General features: G+C 41.8%; 1 protein-coding gene and 1 long non-coding RNA gene across 2 annotated transcripts; one reads left to right on the forward strand and one right to left on the reverse strand.

Moving 5' to 3' along the window:
• Positions 1-417: 417 nt before the first annotated feature.
• LOC112844669 (uncharacterized) lies at positions 418-900 on the reverse strand. Its single transcript, XR_003217404.1, has 2 exons — positions 741-900; positions 418-496 (listed from the first exon to the last, which is right to left on the reverse strand). It is a non-coding gene; the product is annotated as an uncharacterized LOC112844669 (long non-coding RNA).
• An 11,074-nt stretch (positions 901-11,974) lies between these two features.
• LOC100691695 (zinc transporter ZIP1-like) lies at positions 11,975-22,365 on the forward strand. The gene is made up of 5 exons (XM_019354518.1): positions 11,975-11,981; positions 15,815-15,945; positions 16,354-16,539; positions 16,841-16,966; positions 22,012-22,365. Exons 1-5 carry the CDS (start codon positions 11,975-11,977, stop codon positions 22,363-22,365), a joined length of 804 nt encoding a protein of 267 aa, XP_019210063.1.
• Positions 22,366-22,780: the final 415 nt, after the last annotated feature.

Consider the following 22,780-nt stretch of genomic DNA (forward strand, 5'->3'; position numbering starts at 1 on the left):
CTCAGATTTCACATTTTCTACATTTCCATGCATTTCTGCTACATCTTCTAACACCTGTGCTTCAGCGATGGCTGCGTCTGCTTCACGATTTAATGTTAGCACTTCCAGCTCTGTATCAATTCTAGCGGCTTCCAACTGATTTTGAGCTTCTCTAGTTTTCCTTTCTGCTTCTCTAGCAGCCTTTTCCAGTTTTAATTTAGCCTCCTGGCTAGCATATGATGCTCGTACCTTAGCAGCTTCTGCTTTAGCTCTGGCGCGAGCCGCACTTACAGATGATGCTGAGGTCACGTTGCTCCTGGTATTTGATACCGATGACTTGTTGCTTGCTGCCATCACGAACACATAGGACCATCGAGTGCCCCCTTTTCACTGTAGTGTTCTGTTGCAGAGTGTAGCAACTCTGATTAAACACCAAGCTAAACCTCTGTCAATGAATACAGGAGTCCGAGTAGAGTTGACTTTTTACTCAGAATCTTCATTTGACAAGCGGTGAAAACTGTAGTTGAAAAGAAATACAGAATAGAAAAAATGACCATGTTTGCATGAATACTGCATCACGAAATAACTCAAAATGTGACCATACATCTTCGTATTAGCTTGAGTAACAGTAATGATCATCAAAACTGCCTTTTTTAACATGTACAAATCAACCTTCATGAATTACAAATAAAATATAGTTTTTAACAAATACCGCTATTTATGCCTTTTTAACACCTTCATCATGAAATATATACACTTACGGCGTTGCCTGAACAATGTTCCCAAGTGGATGGCTGTGGATAAGCCTCAGAGCATGACCGCATGTCACTCTCCCTCTTAGAGCAACCAGGAAGAGGAAGTAAACAGGAAATGAAGCAATACAGGTAACCCACCAGGAAGTGAGGTTATTAGCAAGTTCACCTTCAAAATTAAATCTTCTTAACATTTTAACTCTTTTTACTGTTCTTTTTTAACTTAAATACATACAAATGAATTATTTTAAAGCAAACATTGAAGATAAATGACATAAATGCCTTTGAGGCATCACAGTGGATCCTTTAGGAGTCCTTTTACCTTATACTTTTTTTAATTAAGGGCAATCAGAACAAAGGCAGGAAACAGAGGAGACAGGGGGACTGTGGCAGGGGTGCGGTCTCTGGCTCCGCTGCAGTGGAGGAGGAGGTACAGTGGGCTCAAGGGGCAGTGCCAGGGTGGCTGGCGGGGCAGTTGCTGCCATTCAGTAATCAGACTGTCCCTATTTCAATGACACAGGGGCTTGAAAGAGCAGCTGAGTTAGGACTGGAGAAGCAGCTGAAGAGCTGACCTCCCAACACAAAGAAAGGATGTATTGTGTAAATAAAACCCAACAAAACTGCCACCTGAGGTTGAGTGGGGTCCATTCATTTCACAGGGATAAATTAGAGAAATGAGAAAATCCTGAAAAACACGAGGAGAAGAATCAATGATGCAAGATGGGAAATTAAAAAAAAAAGGAAAGGAAGAAACAAGCAGATAGGAGGAGTCATCACACTGATGAAGCATCACTGGTGATCTGTTTGTTTCCATGTTAGTATGTAAGTCCAACATCTCCCTCTAGTGGCCATATATGAACCATGCGTGAGGATGGTGTTAATGTAAAATGTGAGTCATAGTGTTCCAGTCAGTCATCAGTGTGTCTCTGCACAGCTGTAATTAAAATGTGTTCAGAGGGCCTCAGTGTCTGAATGGTTCCAGTTCAGCTCCATAACAGCAGCGTCCCTGGTTTGATTCCTGTGTTTCAGCTCATATCTGCCTCTCTCACTGAGGGGGACGTCCACTACATGGACATGGATTTGTTCATCAACCAAACTACAGGTCACTGAGAACAGAGGAGACTTTATTCTCTTGAAAGTTTGTGAATAAACTGAGAAGTTTCACTGAGTGTGATGTGATTTATTTATCCTCACATAAAACATTTAATGTTTTTTAAATACACGGGCATTGCAATGTGACTGTCTGTATATTTCAGAACAGTTTTGTTAATGAAGTTGAGATTCATGCATCACCATCTCTGGTAGCGTAGTTGTACCGACTGTCTCTGTACTAACAAAGGAAGAGGACATCTTCAGAGGAAGAGGGCGGCTTTACTTGGTGTCAGTGAGAGAAATGAAAAAACGCTCAAATGAGTGAGAAGGACGATGAAGGAAACATCTGTGCTGTGTCTGCTCTGTAAGTAGAATCTCTGTGTTTGTTTGAATTCTTGTACTTTGACTGTCTGCTCTCCTGATAACTGATGATGGAGGAGAAGACATGAAAAACAAATCAGGCTGAATTCAAGTTCAAAACACCACGAGGACCAACTGCAGGTCTGAACTGCCTCTTTATCAGAGCTGAGCTCTCAGTTTTCTACATGACAAATGTGTAAAATTATAGAAGTTCAGATTCAACTCACTGCCCACACTGTTCTGTATACTGTATACTGAATATATTCTGTATTCTGTAAGACTTTTGTTGATTCATGAAATGTTTTTGTTTTTCTCTAGTAGGCAGTGAACAGCGGGAACATTTCTTTGATTTCATTATTTATCTGTTACTTATGTATATTTTAAACATGTTGCTGGTGTTAAATAGAAAATCAGCAGATTCATCAGAGAGAGACGAGTTTGTGTGTTTGTCAGCTGTTTGTGTGGAGTTGTTCTTTATGTTCACCTTAAACAGTGTTGGGAAGGTTACTTTTAAAATGTATTCCACTACAGATTACAGATTACAAGCCCCAAAATGTATTTGTAATGTATTCTGAGTACTTTGGATTACTTAATATATTATCATGGTTTTTTACAACTACATGAATGTTCTATTGCTGTGTGCTGTGTTACTATTACTGAAGGTTACTCGCCATACTAATACCAACTAGATTTTTAAAGCTTAATATAAAATGAGTTACAGTAGGTGGACATTAGGTACGATCTCATACGTTTAGAGCCTCTTAATGCGTGTTATGTTTGGGTTTCCACCAATGTAAAAAATAGAGAGGGCATAGCCTTATATATGAAACGTGAAAGGACTGCTGTATAATCCCTTTATTTCAACAAAGTAACTGTATTCTGAACACCACCTATTTAAATGGTAACTGTAACGGAATACAGTTACTCATATTTAGTATTTTGTACTCTGTTACTCCCCAACACTGACCTCAAATCAACCTGAGTGTCATTTCTCTTTAGTTCTGATCTCACTGCTGAGCTGCACAACAAACCAAGGTCAGTAACCTTCTTGTGTCACAGTTTAAACCTGATAAATGCTCACTGATATGACCTGATTGGGTTCATGTTTCACAATGTAAAGTCTAACAGATCATCAGTTTTCCATTTTAACCCTCACAGCTCGTCTGACTGTGAGTCCCAGCAGCTCTCAGTTCTTTGAAGGAGCCTCTGTGTCTCTGAGCTGTGAGGAGGACGACAGCTCTGCTGGATGGACTCTGAGGAGGAACACAAGCAAACCAAACATCACTCAGTGTGGAGATGGGTGGGGAAAACCAGCTGGTTCTTCTTGTAACATCACTGTTTTCCCATCTGACAGTGGAGTTTACTGGTGTGAGTCCAGAGAGGGTCCCATCAGTAACACGGTTAACCTGACAGTCACTGGTAAGCTGAGTGTGTGGAGTTAGTGTTGATGAAGCTGTGTGTAAATGGATGAAATGCTGTATCTCCAAAAGTTGAATCTGTTCATCTGGACGTAGCGTTTTGTGGGAGAAACGTTTCGTCACTCATCCAAGTGACTTCTTCAGTCTCGGCTGACTGCAGGTTTCTCCAAACCTTATAAACAGTACATTTGCATAATGACTGAAACCAGCCCACTGAAGGAACAATGGGCTGTGGGGTCAGTTCCTCGTTCCTCAATCATAATTATGCAAATTCCCATGACCATTGATCAACAATCACTGACCAAAACCCACTGATCAAAGAACACTGATCAATGGCCATGAGTACCATTCACAGAGAGTTGGGGAATGGCTGCAATCACAGCATTGTAAGATGGCAAAAGATGTACCCTTAGGCCCCCTCCTCGATTCAGAGATGGTCTTTCCCTCTTCACGTAAATGGCCTCCTTGACTCCGCGCTCAAACCAGCGTTCCTCCCTGTCCAGGATGTGTACATCCTCATCCTTGGAAGAGTGTCCACTGGCCTGTAGGTGTAAATAAACTGCAGAGTCCTGGCCTGATGAGGTTGCTCTTCTGTGTTGTGCCATCCGCTTCGCTAGAGGTTGTTTGGTTTCCCCAATGTATAAATCCTGGCAATCCTCCTGGCACTTAACAGCGTACACTATGTTACTCTGTTTGTGTCGGGGGACCCGATCCTTGGGGTGGACCAGTTTTTGGTGCAGGGTATTTTGGGGTTTAAAAGCCACAGAGACCCGGTGTTTAGAAAAAATGCGTCTCAACTGTTCCGATACTCCTGACACATATGGGATCACTACAGGTTTTCGCCTGGGCAGCGGTTGTCCTTCTCTCCTGGATCGGCTGGAGCTTTCTTTAGGTGCCTTCCCAGCTTTGACAAAAGTCCAGCTGGGATAACCACATTTACTCAGGGCCTTCTTGATGTGCTGTTCTTCTGCCTCCCTGGCCGCTGTGTCAGTGGGGATGGTGTTCACTCTGTGTTGTAGCGTCCTGATGACTCCCAGTTTGTGCTCCAGTGGATGATGAGAGTCACCTTAAATACTGATCCGTATGTGTAGGTTTACGGTACACGTCAGCTTTTAGATGTCCCCCATTACTGATGGAAATCTCACAGTCTAAGAAGGCTAACCTGCCACTTTCATATCCTCCCTGGTGAATTTGATGTGTTGGTCCACCGAGTTAATGTGATCTGTGAAATGTAGTACGTCCTGAGATTTGATTTTCACCCAGGTGTCATCCACATATCTGAACCAATGGCTTGGTGGTGTTCCAGGGTAGGATAGCAAAGCCCTCTTTTCCACTTCTTCCATGTACAAATTGGCCACGATGGGTGAAACTGGGGAGCCCATGGCACACCCATGTTTCTGCCTGTAGAACTGACCCTTGTATGTGATGTAGGTGGAATGAAGACACAGTTCCAAAAGCAAACACACTTGGTCGATGCTGAGAGTGGTCCTGTTGCTGAGGTTGGTGTCATCTGTAATCTCTTACGGACTACCTCTAACGCTTCTGTGACTGGGATGCAAGTGAAGAGAGATGTAACGTCGTACGAGACCATGGTTTCATCTGCCTCCATAATGACATCTCTCACCTTCTTAACAAAATCCAGGGTGTTCTGGATGTGGTGTTCAGATCTGCCCACCAGCGGGTTGAGGATCGAAGCCAGAAACTTGGAGATGTTATAGGTGACAGAGTTGAACATGCAGACAATCGGTCTTAAAGGTGTACCCTGCTTATGTATTTTCGGTAAACCATACAGACTTGGTGTAGACTCCCCTGGGTATAGCCTGTGGTATGAGGTGCGGTCGATAGCCTTGTCTTGTTCTAACTGCTTCAGACAGTCTATCACCCTCTTCCTGTAACCACTTCCTGGGTCTCGTTTCAGGGGCTCATAAGTATTTTCATCACTGAGTAGTGACAAAATCTTCTCATGATAGTCTTTCTGGTTAAGCAATACTGTGCACCTACCCTTGTCTGCCGGAAGGATGATAATGTTGTTGTCATCACTAAGTGATGTGAGTGCCTTCCTCTCCTCCATGGTGATGTTGGATGCTGGGGGCTTTGCATTGCTGAGACAGGCCGAAACTTTCGTCTGTAGTTGCTCTGCTTCCACTTCTGCAATATTGTTGTTACGAATTGCTGTTTCTGTGGCTGTGATCAGCTCCACTAGCGGGATTTGTCTCGGTGTGACAGCAAAATTCAACCCTTTAGCAAGGATGTTTTTCTCTGTTTGGGTGAGCTGTCTGTCAGACAAATTCTTCACCCACTTGTCCACATCCTCAGTGTCGCATCCTTGTCTCTTCTGGCCACTGAGGACACTCTCCGTATTTTGCGGTGGTTTCCGACGTACAACAAGTAAGTCAAACTTCCTTTGTTGTCTGGTCTTAGACTTCTTGTGCTGTGCTAGACGAGCCTTCTCAGTGAAGTCAAACACCTTTTTAAGAGTATTCTCATCTAAAAGCATTGTCAGTCTCCGTCGGATCCGCTCCTCTTGAGATTTTAGCATGTCGATGGTAAAATTTGTCTGCCTCACCCGTTCATTAAGCAACTGATGCTGTGCCTTCTGGAGGATTTTTGTTGCCCGGAAGCCTTTAACTGAAGAGCTCATTTGCAGACTCTTAGGAGTAATCCTGTTTTGTCGGCATCTGAGGCTGAATCTCAGGTGCTTCCTGTAGTCCGCCATCTTACGTGCTGTTTGCTCATACTGACGTACAAGTTTTAGGCCGTCCTTGCCAAAGTGGGTTAAAACGTCTTGATGCATTCTCAATCATCCAGGAAAGTAAATCTCCAAAAGTTGAATCTGTTCATCTGGACGTAGCGTTTTGTGGGAGAAACGTTTTGTCACTCATCCAAGTGACTTCTTCAGTCTCAGCTGACTGCAGGTTTCCCCAAACCTTATAAAAAGTACATTTGCATAATGGTTCAGTGGGCTGGTTTCAGTCATTATGCAAATGTTAGCCATTTTCACTTCAATTAGGTGCTTTTGGTAGCCATCCACAAGCTTCTGGTTGAATCTTTGACCACTCCTCTTGACAGAATTGGTGCAGTTCAGTTAAATTTGATGGCTTTCTGACATGGACTTGTTTCTTCACCATTGTCCACATGTTTTCAATGGGGTTTAAGTCAGGACTTTGGGAAGGCCATTCTAAAACCCTTATTCTAGCCTGATTTAGCCATTCCTTTACCACTTTTGATGTGTGTTTGAGGCCATTGTCCTGTTGGAACACCCAACTGCGCCCAAGACCCAACCTTCGTGCTGATGATTTTAGGTTATGTTGAAGAGTGTGAAGGTAATCCTCCTTCTTCATTATCCCATTTACTCTCTGTAAAGCACCAGTTCCATTGGCAGCAAAACAGCCCCACAGCATAATACTCCCACCACCATGCTTGATGGTAGGCATGGTGTTCTTGGGGTTAAAGGCCTCACCTTTTCTCCTCCAAACATATTGCTGGGCATTGTGACCAAAAAGCTAGATTTTTGTTTCGTCTGACCACAGAACTTTCCTCCAGAAGGTCTTATCTTTGTCCATGTGATCAGCAGCAAACTTCAGTCGAGCCTTAAGGTGCCGCTTTTGGAGCAAGGGCTTCCTTCTTGCACAGCAGCCTCTCAGTCCATGGAGATGCAAAACACGTTTGACTGTGGACAATGACACCTGTGTTCCAGCAGCTTCTAATTCTTGGCAGATCTGCTTTTTGGTGATTCTTGGTTGACTCTTCACTCTCCTGACCAATTTTCTCTCAGCAGCAGGTGATAGCTTGAGTTTTCTTCCTGATCGTGGCAGTGACGAAACAGTGCCATGCACTTTATACTTACAAACAATTGTTTGCACTGTTGCTCTTGGGACATGCAGCGGCTTTGAAATGGCCCCAAGTGACTTTCCTGATTTGTTCAAGTCAATAATTTGCCTTTTCCGATCCATGCTGAGCTTCTTTGACTTTCCCATTGTAGCGTTTGTGGGCATTTGTATCCAATGAGCCCTATTTAACTGGCCTAAGAAAAGTCACCAGCTGTAGTCACTCATAATCACTCACAAGAAGTTAAGAGGCCATGCTATGAAGCTCAGTTCATTGACGACTTTCTAAGTCACCAAAATTGCTAATTCATGTTGCTGTATGTATATTTTTGACCCAGCAGATGTGATCACTTTTTTCTGTTAACCCATAATAAAGTCATAAAAGAACCAAACTTCATGAATGTTTTTTGTGACAAAGAAGTATCTGTTCCAATCACTCTATCAGAGAAAAATCAGAGTTTTAGAAATAACGGGGCACTCGGTAGAGCCATTATATTATATTCTTTACAAGTGTATGTAAACTTTTGACCACAACTGTAAGTCTGTCTTGGTCTTTCATTAATTAATAGGCTGGTGTGAAAAATTGCTGCCACACCGCCCCCTCGACCTGTGCTTCGAGGTTTCTGGTAGTTAGAATGACTCGGGGGTGTTGATTCATTTAAACTAACATAATCATCTGGCTGCAACCAGGTTTCTGTAAGGCAGAGTAAATCGATTTGTTGATCACTTATTAAGTCATGTACTAACAGAGACTTGGAGGAGAGAGACCTAATATTTAATAATCCACATTTCATTGTTTTACTCTTTGGTTCAGATGCGGATACTGTATTGTTCTTTCTTTGTGATTTTTTATGTTTAAATTGTTTATTGCTGGTTTTTAGTTTGTTTTTTGTCTGTTTGGGAGCTGACACAGTCTCAATGGAGATGGGTTTTTTTTTTGGGGGGGGGTAGCAGGAGGAGAGAAGCTGCAGAGAGGCGTGTAAGACTGCAACTCTGCTTCCTGGTCCCAGCTCTGGATAATCATATTTTGGGGGGTTTAATAAATCGGTCCATATTTCTAGAAATGAGAGCTGCTCCATCCAAAGTGGGATGGATGCCGTCTCTCCTAACAAGACCAGGTTTCCTCCAGAAGGTTTGCCAATTATCTATGAAGTCCACATCATTTCTGGGACACCACTCAGACAGCCAGCAATTTAAGGAGAACATGCGGCTAAACATGTAACTCCTGGTCTGATTGGGGAGGGGACCAGAGAAAACTACAGAGTCCGACATTGTTTTGGCAATTGATTTTAGTGACCTCCGATTGGCGTAACCGGGTGTCATTACTGCCGACGTGAATTATGATCTTACTGTATTTACGTTTACCCTTAGCCAGCAGTGTTTCCTTCAATGTCGCCTGCTCTGGCCCCTGGAAGACAATTGACTATGGTTGCCGGTGTCTCTAGCTTCACGTGTCTGAGAACAGAATCACCAATTACCAGAGTTTGACCCCCGGCGGGTGTGTCGCCGAGTGGGGAAAAATGGTTAGACACATGAACAGTTCGGTGGTGTACCTGGGACTTCTGTTTCAGACTATGCTTCCTCCTCACCGTCACCCAGCCGTCCTCTTTCCCCAGCTGCTTGGGGTCTGCTGGGGACCAGCTAGCGGGGCCTACGCTATCTTCGGCTGCACCTGCTACAGGGGCCTGGCTAGCTACGGGTGAATGAAGGGTGCGAAGCCGAGTCTCCAATTCAGTAATCCTGGCCTCCAGAGCTGCAAATATGCTACATTTGTTACAGGTATCATTACTGCTAAAGGAGGCCAAGGAGTAGCTAAACATCTGACACAATGAGCAGGAAAGTGCAGGAGGGACAGGTGAAGTAGCCATGGTGCTAATGAGTCGGCTACGAGCTAAGCTAAGCTAGCGAAACAGTACAAAGACAGTGAGTGAATACTGTGGCTATAAATTAGGTAGTGAGTACACAGAAAGGGTGCTTCAGATGAAGCACGTGAAGATTATACTATGAAGAAGGAATGTATCTGAAAGTTTTTAATTAAATTGCTAAGCAGAAAAGCTACTCAGAAACACCACTGTGTTTGAGCAGGAACAGGAAGTGATACTTTACCACAAAGCGAGCGAACACCACGTGACAGCGCCACCAAGAGTGCAGCTTTCCAGTCACCTTTCTCACTCACTATGTGTTAATAGACCTCTCTACAGGGAGTGCAGAATTATTAGGCAAATGAGTATTTTGTCCACATCATCCTCTTCATGCATGTTGTCTTACTCCAAGCTGTATAGGCTCGAAAGCCCACTACCAATTAAGCATATTAGGTGATGTGCATCTCTGTAATGAGAAGGGGTGTGGTCTAATGACATCAACACCCTATATCAGGTGTGCATAATTATTAGGCAACTTCCTTTCCTTTGGCAAAATGGGTCAAAAGAAGGACTTGACAGGCTCAGAAAAGTCAAAAATAGTGAGATATCTTGCAGAGGGATGCAGCAGTCTTAAAATTGCAAAGCTTCTGAAGCGTGATCATCGAACAATCAAGCGTTTGATAGGTTTGTAGCTTAAACCTATTCGCTGGAACGTTAAAGGCAATGTAATTACACAGCAAGCAAGACACGAAGTAGGCAAAGTTCTTTGTGTTACCCATGCATGAGGGAGGCCTGCCTGGAGCCAAGTGTCGTTCCACCCACTTGACCTCCATCAGACTCTCAGCCAGGTTCCCCATAGTACTCCTTTTATTGAGGTTACTTGAATATGCATAGGGTCATTAACATATGATGTATACATACACACAAAGAGTACCTTGCCTGTGGTTTTGTAAGTGCGTGTGTGTGTGTGTGTGTGTGTGTGTGTGAGACCTCCTGCTGACCAAAGGGTCGTAAACGCAGGAAGCTTACATCAAAAGAAGCAGATCTTCCAGATAGGATGTATCTGCAATAAAACACTATAGCCCCTCACCCAGAACCTCGGGTACTTAGCAAGTACATAAAAATGAAATGCAAACTATTTACATGGCAACACACAACTGGCATCAATCTTGAACCATAAAATGAAACATACAGGCTATTTAGAGCAGCACATTGTTTGGAGAAGTATTTCCCAACAAGTTCAGGAAGACACACTTTAAGAAAGAAGTCTTGTGCTTGCTTTAAACGTGGTTCCCAGAAATCCACATCAGGGAAGATGCATATGACAGAAGGTCTCTCTGTGTCCACACAACGAGGTCACAGTGCAGTTTCATTCAGTCGTTGTGAGTGCAGTACCTGAAACACACAAAAACCACTTTTAATAAAAAGTCTGTAATGAACCAAGGCTAATATAGATGGGTTGGCTGTACGTGCAAATCAAAAACTGTAACAAGGAAGTTGTTTAGAAAGTTATCATGTTCAAACCAACTTACCTTTGTCTTAACGACAACGTACTCGCAGCGTGGAGGCTTAAAGACGGACAAATCTTGCACCCAGACGTTCGTGAATTGGATGTGGGCCTCCAGGGATTTATAATTCTTAAACTGGTTTGCTGTGTATGCGCTGACTCCACAGACAAGGTATGCAAAGATCGGGATAGGACAAAGGCGGTAGGTCGTCTAGGTTTCCACTCCGCTTCCTTATTTCATACGGGTCCACATTACCGATGCACGCAATTTTTTGAAAGTACCGTCTCTTGGCGTCTGGGCGCAATCGGTCGCGATACAGCCCTTTGTCTGTGGAGTCAGCGCATACACAGCAAACCAGTTTAAGAATTATGCTTATTATTATTAATAAGAACCTTCAGACTCTGCAGCTGCATAATAAAAGCCTGTAAGATCAAATTAGTGCACATGACAGGTGTGTGATTCATCTGGAAGTTATGTGCGGATTAGTGTACAATGAGAGCAATTTAGTATGTTTTTAGAGGCCCATGAGCAGTGTTGGTGCCCAGTCTGGATTTGTTACATCCATTTCATACGCTGGTTTGCCTGCAATAATGCTAAATCATAAGCTACTCAGTCGACATGATGACATGACGTGGTTCTGCAGCATCACACATTAGCATGTTTTATCTCATTATCTATGACCTCAGCACATTGAAAATAACACTAAAAGCATTTTAATAGTGATATGAATTAATTTAGAACTCACCGGAAAGAAGATGCGGAGACCAAACCAACAAAAAGCTGGGTTTGCACAGAACTCGATCCGCTCGTCTCACTGCTGCAATGCAAGCCTGACGTCTTTGTTTAGTAATATCGGATACATGGGATCCCTCACATTGCCTCCAGGTTGAAAAACGATGAAAAGAGAGCCCATTATCCAGCTTCTTGCCTTCACGATCGTGTGATCAAACGTTGCAACTGATAACACAACACGTACGAACCATAGCTGAAGCTGTATCCTGTGTCTAGCCTACTGTCATGGCGGAAAGGGGGCGTGGCCCACCTCCAGTGACGTCAACTCCAAAGCCCTATAGGATGTATCTGCAATAAAACACTATAGCCCCTCACCCAGAACCTCGAGAATCTGGGGAGGGGGACTGTGAAATTCCTTTCATCCCACAGTTAAACAATATAGAAATGGATGGTAAGCATAAAAATGACAAACATTTAACAATTTACTCTGACAGCGTTTCATTCAAAATAGTCGACAGGGTCGCAAGAAGCGTGTGGAAAAACCAAGGCACAAAATAACTGCCCATGAACTGAGAAAAGTCAAGCGTGCAGCTGCCAAGATGCCACTTGCCACCAGTTTGGCCATATTTCAGAGCTGCAACATCACTGGAGTGCCCAAAAGCACAAGGTGTGCAATACTCAGAGACATGGCCAAGGTAAGAAAGGCTGAAAGACGACCACCACTGAACAAGACACACAAGCTGAAACGTCAAGACTGGGCCAAGAAATATCTCAAGACTGATTTTTCTAAGGTTTTATGGACTGATGAAATGAGAGTGAGTCTTGATGGGCCAGATGGATGGGCCCGTGGCTGGATTGGTAAAGGGCAGAGAGCTCCAGTCCGACTCAGACGCCAGCAAGGTGGAGGTGGAGTACTGGTTTGGGCTGGTATCATCAAAGATGATGGGGCCTTGTGGGGCCTTTTCGGGTTGAGGATGGAGTCAAGCTCAACTCCCAGTCCTACTGCCAGTTTCTGGAAGACACCTTCTTCAAGCAGTGGTACAGGAAGAAGTCTGCATCCTTCAAGAAAAACATGATTTTCATGCAGGACAATGCTCCATCACACGCGTCCAAGTACTCCACAGCGTGGCTGGCAAGAAAGGGTATAAAAGAAGAAAAACTAATGACATGGCCTCCTTGTTCACCTGATCTGAACCCCATTGAGAACCTGTGGTCCATCATCAAATGTGAGATTTACAAGGAGGGAAAACAGTACACCTCTCTGAACAGTGTCTGGGAGGCTATGGTTGATGCTGCACGCAATGTTGATGGTGAACAGATCAAAACACTGACAGAATCCATGGATGGCAGGCTTTTGAGTGTCCTTGCAAAGAAAGGTGGCTATATTGGTCGCTGATTTGTTTTTGTTTTGTTTTTGAATGTCAGAAATGTATATTTGTGAATGTGGAGATGTTATATTGGTTTCACTGGTAAAAATAAATAATTGAAATGGGTATATATTTGTTTTTTGTTAAGTTGCCTAATAATTATGCACAGTAATAGTCACCTGCACACACAGATATCCCCCTAAAATAGCTAAAACTAAAAACAAACTAAAAACTACTTCCAAAAACATTCAGCTTTGATATAAATGAGTTTTTTGGGTTCATTGAGAACATGGTTGTTGTTCAATAATAAAATTATTCCTCAAAAATACAACTTGTCTAATAATTCTGCACTCCCTGTATTTCTTGTTCTCTGTTAGTTGTGTCTCGATGACACCAATGCCGAGCTAAACAGGATTAGTGGCTCATTCCTGTCAGGTATTCCTGCCTCTTTTGGGATTTGCTGCCATTTACAGATAAAGGCGGAAACCTTAATTTGAAAGAAAATTAAACGAAGTTTAGTGTTGCTTCAGAAAAGCCCAGTTACAGCCCCCCCCCCCCCCCACACACACACACACACACACACACATACATACATATGAAGAGAGAGAGAGTATGCATAGCATGCAAACTGCTAATAAACAGACATCATAATTCTTCGTACAATGAGAACAGGACAAATCAGCATTTGACACTGACTAATTAATATTATATTATTGTATATATTGTTTGGAGTTTAGTCTGTTACTGTTACTATTTTTACCATTTCTTCTTGGAGCAACTGTAACCCACATAATTTCCTTAGGGATTAAGAAAGTATTCTGATTCTTAATGTTTTACATGACCTGCCATTATCCAATGACACATCTGCTTACCTGTATCTTTTGCTCGTTTCTCCTTGTAGGAGCCATAATTAAATGTATTGAATTTTAATGATCACTGGGATTTCATTTGTTTGGTTGCTATGGTGATGTGTAACGGGAGTCACGTGGGTGCTAGCGGTGACATTAACAGGGCGTTGTCAGTCTGTCTTTCACTAGTTTGATTTTGACAGAGAGCAGGGCTGGGTAGCCGTAGTTTTTGTTGGCCGCAGCACAACGAGTTTCCCCTTGTTGCATTAGAGTCTGTGATGTTTTAAGAGTTTGAATCGCGAGCCGATCGCATTGCTCTGTAAACTTTTCAAGCACTTTAATAAACAAGCAAGCAATTCCACCTCTCACATTATTGCGTAAAGTTGACAGCGCGTCAGGCAAATAGGCTCAATCCCTGGCGACTGTGGAAGTCGCTACACTCCTCCTCTTCTTTTCTCTTTTTTTTAAACTTTAAAAATGGGTCATGTGTGAGACTTTAAATCAAGCAAATATAAAATACATTTAAATTGTTATTGATCCCTTTACCCCGAGTCCTAAAGTGTATATTAATTTTTTTACTCTTAAATATTTATTGTTTGTTTACTTGCACTGCTGTAACTGGAGCCTCTTCCTCTCGTCTCTCTACATACTGGACTGTATGTAGCGGAGATGACAATAAAGTTTACTTTGACTTCAGCAGCGCGCAGGCGCACCGAGGGCTCTCGCGCTCAGTTTTTGCGTATTGAAATTTGAAAAAACATCGGTGCAAATTATAAGTCTGTATCATAATGTCTGGTGTTTTCGTGTTTGTTGGTTGGTTTTTATTTTGTTTCATTTTGCGAGTTGGTTATTAGATGCTGCTCCAGCCAGCCACAGAATCCCCCGCCGCCCCGCCCTCTCCTCCCTGTGCCGCAAAGAGCAGGCGCACCTCGCAAACGGAGGGCGCCCTTACTCCCAGCAAATGGGCGATAGAAAACCGATCAGTGCCTATGCCATTCCCAATATGCGCTGGCTGATGTCGGGGCAGCATGAGTACGAGCAATTGTTTTGTTTTTTTTGTTTGTTTTTGTTTGTTTGTTTTTTTGCCGATGCCCGTAATGCCTACTGACCTCGCTGATAATGTTTGCTGCAGTTAATTTTATTAGCTGAACATGCGCAGCATAAGTGTTAAAAAACAGGGTGGGTCTCACATGTGGAGGGCAAGATAATGCTGTAGATATTTTAATGTCTACATTTTGACTGTTTATTATTTCTAATATCACAGAAGTCATATATGTCAGTCTAAAGGGTTCATCTGTACAATCAAGTGAACCATCCTCTGACCTCTGGCTTCAGTCACCTGATAGCTGTGAAAAGCCTGAAGGTTAAAACTCTGATGTCACATTTCTAGAACACAAAAATCAAAATATGAATTTGACAAAAAATGTGTTATAGAGGTGGGTGAAGTTCGCTTTCATACAAGGAAGTGAAAGTATCAATTCTGGCTTACATTGCTGCTGGAGTACTCTTTTGAGTTATCTTTGCTCATGAGCGTTGACAGACATGTGTCACATGATGTTCCAACAATTCAAAGGGTGGAGGGAAAACCCGTGATTTAAAGTTGGACATGTACATTAATCTTTCAGATTTGGGTTTAGGTTTGTTACTGAACGATCAGATGAAGCTGAAGGCTAGCAGTGATTTAACAAGAGCTCGACCACTCCTGTGTTCAAAAATGATGACATCATTGTCAGTGTTCTTTTTTTGTAAATATTATGTTTCAGTGAAAGGTCATAGTTTATTAGTTTCCCAGCAATACATTTTGCATACTAGTCAGTAGCATGACCCCCATAGGCTTTTTATCTGTTATGTTCTAATAAAATAAATCAACATATAAGCTAGTACAGCTAGGGGAATAATACAGACTGCCATCTGGCCAGGCCTCGGTTGTGAAAGAAATTTGATCTCCATTGGGTTTCCTGGTTATAGAAGGCTAAATAAACCAATAAAAAAGCCATTATGTAGGACAAGGTTTTACTTGTTTGAGTTTGTGCTGAAACATAAAGCATGTTTTGTCTTCCTGTTTGCAGATATTCATCACATGGTTCTCAGTTTGATCAGCTGCTTTGCTGGTGGGGTTTTCCTGGCAGCATGTCTGCTTGACATCATTCCGGATTATCTGTCAGACATTGGCACAGTGCTGGATGCTCGGGAGGTGGAGGTATCTCAGAATAATGATTTAGACAAACTCATAAAGGAAACAATATAATATAAGATAATATATCATATATTTACAATGCATTGATCTGTATTCCCAATTAATATTATTTTTTTGCATGAACAACCTCAGATTTTCAGATTGTCACCTATTCAAAGTATTTGTGGTCCAAAATTCAAACATATTTGCTCCACAGTCATGTAAAACCGTAAGAGTGAAATGGTGTTTGTTATAACTCAAAATACTATTATTCCTATTAATGCTCATATTTTCTATTTCATCTATTTTGATCTTCTACAGTAGATATCCTGTCTACTATTTCCTTCCTGTGTTAAACATCTATTCAGTAAGTCTTGATTTTACCACATTGACCCTGCTAACTGTTGAACCTCTGTATCTGGTCTTAAAAAGACCCCCTTTCCCCTTCCAGAGTTCATCATAGCTGCTGGCTTCTTCATGGTCCTCATACTGGAGAAGATTGTCCAGAGCTTCCGGGAGACGAGAGGGGCTCGTGAGGAGAGGGCGCCCCTTTTACATGACGATGGGCACGGCCACGAGCTAGCCACAGCCCGTGATCTGGAGAGCAGCGGCCACCACGTAGACGCGATCGTGGCTCAAGAGTTGGGAGTTCGCCTTGTAATCGGAAGGTTGCCGGTTCGAGCCCTGGCTTGGACAGTCTCGGTCGTTGTGTCCTTGGGCAAGACACTTCACCCGTTGCCTACTGGTGGTGGTCAGAGGGCCCGGTGGCGCCAGTGTTCGGCAGCCTCGCCTCTGTCAGTGCGCCCCAGGGTGGCTGTGGCTACAATGTAGCTTGCCATCACCAGTGTGTGAATGTGTGTGTGAATGGGTGGATGACTGGATATGTAAAGCGCTTTGGGGTCCTTAGGGACTGTTAAAGCGCTATATAAATACAGGCCATTTACAGGCTCACTCCTCCTTTCGTTCCTTCATGCTCTTCCTGTCTCTCTCACTCCATTCAGTTTTTGAGGGTCTTGCTATTGGCTTGCAAAGCACTGACTCGAAGGTAAGACAGACCAAATCACCCGACGTTAACTGTGATCGCTCGATTTTTGTTTTGTTTTTTAAATTTTCTTAATCCACACAAACTTTTAAAGGATCGTAACGGCACCTCTCTCTTGCTACGTATCGCACCCTTGTCAGCATTTATTTGGGGAAGTACTGCTCAGGTGAAGTTGGAGTCATATTCGCAGAGCAAGTTTCAGTTCAGAGCTTCAGAAAACTTTGGCAGCAAAATGAGTCGGATTTATTTCTACTGATCGAATGACAGCACAAGCAGCTTTAGCAGAATTTCAGTCAGCATCTTTCATTCACATGAAAATGTGATGTTTGTTCAGCTGTACTTTACAACTGAGAACAATGAAATGTCGGCTCTTAATTTGGATATATGAACATATATGGACATATGAATCATTCAAGCATAAACTTAACAAAGAACCAATTTCAATTGTATCTTTAGGAACTTTTGTTACCAGCAGTTTGTTGCCAAAGATAACACAGTTTGACATTATATCGTTTTTTTTCACCACCAAGGAGATTTCCAAAGAGCATTTCTCAGCAGGCTGTCTCCTTTATGCTTAAAAAAACAACAACAAAACAAAGCCAACAAAAAACACACAACCAAAAGCATACCACCCAGATAGCAAGGAAACATTGAAACAATGTTGAGTCAATATCAGGCTACATCATTGAATCAACGTTGAAGTGTGACGTTGACCCAACATCACTCTTGCACCCATTTTTAACGTTGAAACAACGTCAGGTTTTGATGTTGAATCAATGTTGAAACCTGACATTGATTCGACGTTATATTTTCTAACACTGTTGACATTGAAACAATGTCAGATTCTGATATTGAAACACTGTTGAGCTATGGTATTGATTTTCCACCTCTTTCGTACAGTTGCTTTTTATTGAAAAAAAACAAAAAAGGTCAATAGACATGTATCATTTGCAAAATACTTTATTAAAAGACAAAGTTTCCTATTTACATTTCTATGTTTCACGTCACTTTTTATTATTTACTCGGGGATGGGGATGGATGATGTGCGTCCTGCGCGCCACCCGTACGATCTGGAGCATATCTGAGCCATTTCTGGACTGCTTGAGCAAAGACCAACTCAGACATAGAGTTCGCCCCTACCTGCTGCGCCAGGCCATCTAGGACAAAAATAGACACACACACAAAAAAAAACAAAGACAAAAAAAGGGAATTAGAGCACATGAATAAGCTCTTGTTAATTGTCTTCAGCAGGGAGAAAGTATGTAAACTTCTAGGCTGATAAACATGAAAGTCACCAGGCGGAAATCAGCAAACTGCCGCATTTGATTCCCAAAGAGCTATAAGCTGAAAATGTGATATGTCTTAGCATGGTGTGCTGTGTATCCTTTAAAAAAAGAAAAGAAAAAGAAAACATGGGGTCCTCGGGCTGTACAAAGTGTACAACCCGAGGACAAAACAAGCCGAAGACCAAAGACTCCATCTCCAGATTAACCGGACATGAAAGTCTTGTTATTAAGAAAGACAAAGTAATATAGCAAAAAACAGACATAGGAAATGTGAAACGCACCCAGCACATCAATTGATCCCTTTATTGTTCACTTTAGGCTCATAAAACTACAATAAATGTTAAAACTTACCAAATATGCATCTGCACAGCGCTGTCTCTTTAAATGCCCTTTTTTGCTTTGTCTGGTCCTTGGTTTTTTTCCCCTGCCCAGTTGAGTACAGAGGCCAGCTCCTTTGTAATGGCATAAACCATTACACGGCGGACTCGCACCTCCAGTGTGGTCCAGCAGCACCAATCAACGCAAAGCGTCTCACCTATAGACATTTTATGAGATGGAATTAGCGTGTCTCATGTCTTAAATGTGTATGCAAGTGCTTGTGTTTACTTCATGTAATTGATGATAGAAACATGTCATTTAGTTTTCCCTAAAGCCTGATTTTCAAGTCATACAAAGAATAAACCAAAGTATTGGCAGTACAATGTATTTCTATTCCCTTTTGTTGGATATTCATTTGTTAGTTCTTGTAACTGCTAAAAGTGTTTACTAGTTTTTGCCTGTCACATATATTTGTTATACCATGTAAACTGTGAAATTCCAAGATTTTCAAACTTGCCTTGTAATAGTGGCCTCACAGAGTCTCTGGAATCTACAGAAAAAAAAAAAATCACAACAAGATGACATTCAGGAGTATAAATTGGGTTTTTTTTTTTAGATAAGAGTACAATGACATTGTGATGCAGCTTTAAAGCTTTTTTAAAAGCATACCATCTATAGGGAAGACATCAGACTGCATGCTGGCGAGATCGCAAAGCTGTGTCGGTTTGTGCCGGAGTGGCGAAAGGTGCCGGAAGCTGGGTGGGGCATTATGATGGTTGCTATCAGTGGGCTGGGGGGCAGACTGGAGTGATGAGGGCTGTTTAGAAAAAGATAATTTTTTAAGTATTTAAGAATACAGACAACTTGTCAAAAAAGTTTCCTCGTGTCAGACACAGATATGTACACAGACACTAGACAGTATTTTATTACCTGGTATTTTCACTCGAGGGGCCTGGGGAAACCGTTTTTTTGTAGGCTGCTCATCCTCTGACTCCGTATATGTGTACAGGGGATTTGGTCTAAAGAAAAGAAATTAAAAACGGTCTTAAGTAATTGTAAATATGCTTTTGGCATATTGTTTCCGAAAGTTAGTTTGATTTCTAACAACACACACAGGAAACAGAGACGTGCAAGAAGGTACAGTATACAATGAATTTTTGAAGTGCACAAGTGTACACGGCTTTGCATTTTTAAAAAGTTTACAAACTTCCACTTTTTGGACTATATTATGTGGTGATATTGCAGTATGCAAGCACCACAGATATGTATAAAAGACAAGATCATAAATTCTTAACAATCAAAGATATGTTTGTGAATAAAAGGGTTTTACTTGTGCTTTCTTTTAAGACTGGTCTGGGTTTCTTCTTCGGACTGAAGGTCAGACGTATCACAGCGTTCACGTGGATATCTCTGAAGAGTGCGTTCTGCTTCGTGAAATGTGCCTGGAAATACAAACACAATGTACGGCCAGACATACATTACGTGTGGACAAAAGGTGCAAATAGAAAAATCAGCGGTTTCAAAAATACGCTGGTACGTGTGGACGTAGCCTTATTCATTATTCAAGGCACAAACGGAAAGTCATGTACGCGTGCAACGTACAGTCACGTGGGCATGCTGCGTGAGCATTCAAACTGAGTCTAAAGTTTTCGTGTGCGAATTGAAGCGAGTGCTCTCCAATCATCAAAAGTAACAAAGTCATTGAACACGTTTATACAGTTAACTTTATGTTTATCAATCATATATCACAGATTTAGAATTTTTTGTAGTACTAAGCAACTACAGAGCGAAAGTCTGGGTCAAGCCCCGAGGCGACGGCAAGAACAAAGGAAACCTCGAAGCGTTAAAGCTAGCTTTGTAAGGGAATATAACGAAGAAATTATGAAACGAAAATGTTTTCTTTGTTGATATACTTTGTTCGCAGTGCAATTTATTTGTTGCCGGATTGTAAGAAGTAGACACAATTTCCGGCTCGTAAATAACAGTACAAAACTCGTTAATGTACAACATTAACGAGTTTTTGTTGTACAAACATGGAAATAACGAGTAGGGAAAAAAAAATCATTCATTCTTACCTTATACTAATCGTGGTGCAGGCCATGCAGTGCATGACCTGATGCCTTCTCCGGTCAATTCCGCTGAGAGTAAATCAAATGTCCCGCTCTACTGTAGAAGACAATGAATACCTGGGGGGATGTACCAATGTGAGAGGGGTGCTGCGGAATAGTCCAAGTGATCGCTGCTTTAATTTTGGTCAACTATACATAAATTGCACGTAGACACGATTTTTTAAAGCTGGTGAACTAGACCAAGTCATTGATAACAAATGAACAATAAATCTACTTTCTCTGGTACTTTATACCTGATCAGTTGCAATGCAATTTAATGCTCAACTACAAATCGATGGTTTTTGATGGTGACCGGAGCCGAATGATCGTCAACTATAAATAGACGTTTTCTCGACGTTGTTGTTGTCACCTGGTCGACTATAAATAGATCAAATATCAATGACAAAAAACCAACGGTGAATCAACATCGTTACAACGTCTCTATAGTAAGACCGTCGGTTTACCACAGTATTTCAATGTTGTTACAACATTGGCATTTCAACCCCGACCATATACGACGGTTCGGATGAAAAATCAACATAGATTCAATGTCGTCTTGCTATCTGGGCACATATTGATGTTCAAGCTCCTTACAATTATATAAATATGTTGCATTTGCATGCATGTTTGGACGTTTCAGTAAGTCCCCGGGATGGCTTAAGACTTTTACACAATACTCTACAAATATTGCTAGGGATGGGAATTAATTAGAATATATTAATTTGGTTCCTCATTGATTCTCGCTGGGTTGTTATTGGCTCCATTTTCAGAGTCACCGCCATTGCTAAGCTGCAAAAAGCAAATTACATTCACACAAATTTATTGCATGCTGTGGGTCAAATGTTTGCGCATGTTTGTTAAGGTATTCCCCCTATTTCCTGTGATCAGTGTTGGAGTCTTGACTCACAGTCATTATTACACATACTACACAGAACACTTTTATTAAAAGTAATGGGCCGCATTACTCAATTACTCCCAGGAAAAAAATAATTTGTTGTACCACTCATTAAATTAGTTTCATGTTACTCTGTAAACTATCTCAAACACTTATCGGAGCCCATTACAGCCGCTGTCATAAATTCGTCTTTTATAAAACGGCTTCAGATTTCTCTGGCAGCTGGTGAATATATTAGAACTAAACACATAATAATTCAAAAATGTCACAGAATAGATTCCTTTTAATAAATGATGATGTAATTCCTGAGACCATTAAACTTCTGTAAGTTAGCCCCAGCCTTAATACACCTTCACATGCTGTTGTTTGTTTCATTATAAATTACAGCTTTACAGCACAAAGTAAATCTAAATATACGCAAAATTTCTTTATTTTTGTCAGGTACTGGAGATCTGCATCGCTATTCTTGTTCATAAGAGCGTCATCGTGTTCAGCCTGTCTGTGAAGCTGGTCCAGAGCACAGTTCGCCCACTGTGGGTTGCCGCTTACATCGTAGTGTTTGCCTTGATGTCTCCTTTAGGCATCGCCATCAGCATCGGTGTGATGGAGGCTCAGCTGACAGCTGGACCTCTGATCCAGGCTGTGCTTGAGGGGCTCGCTGCAGGCACGTTTGTTTACGTCACTTTCCTGGAGATTGTCCCGCATGAGCTGAATTCCCCCGGGAATCAGCTCCTTAAGGTGATGTTCATCCTGTTCGGCTTCACCATCATGGCAGGTTTGACATTTTTGGGTTGAAACTGACCTTTCGTCACTTTCGGCTGACATTGCTGTCAGGATATCACTTGCATGTGTTGTGCAGCTCCCAAAGATTCACTTCACTTTGTTACACAGAAACAAACTTAAAGGAAGACGTAGCTTTGCTGCCACAGGGTTACACCTATTCCTGAAGTTGTTCATTTCAAAGGAGCGTGACAACATTTGGCATTTTATTGCTTTCTTTTATGTTTTAACTTTTACAGTATTGCATATTGAAATACAGAGGACCAAGACATGAAAAATCAATGTCAGCAAATGCTATAAAATGCATCAAATAGTATTAAAAATAATTGTAGGCTAACTTGTTTCAAAAATGTGACACATCCTAATATTTCCGTTTTAATTGGCATCTGTATTTAACTTTGTGGTAATTCACCAATGTTTTTATTTTAAT

Source organism: Oreochromis niloticus, unplaced genomic scaffold, assembly GCF_001858045.2.
Source record: "Oreochromis niloticus isolate F11D_XX unplaced genomic scaffold, O_niloticus_UMD_NMBU tig00000734_pilon, whole genome shotgun sequence".
NCBI lineage: Eukaryota > Metazoa > Chordata > Actinopteri > Cichliformes > Cichlidae > Oreochromis > Oreochromis niloticus.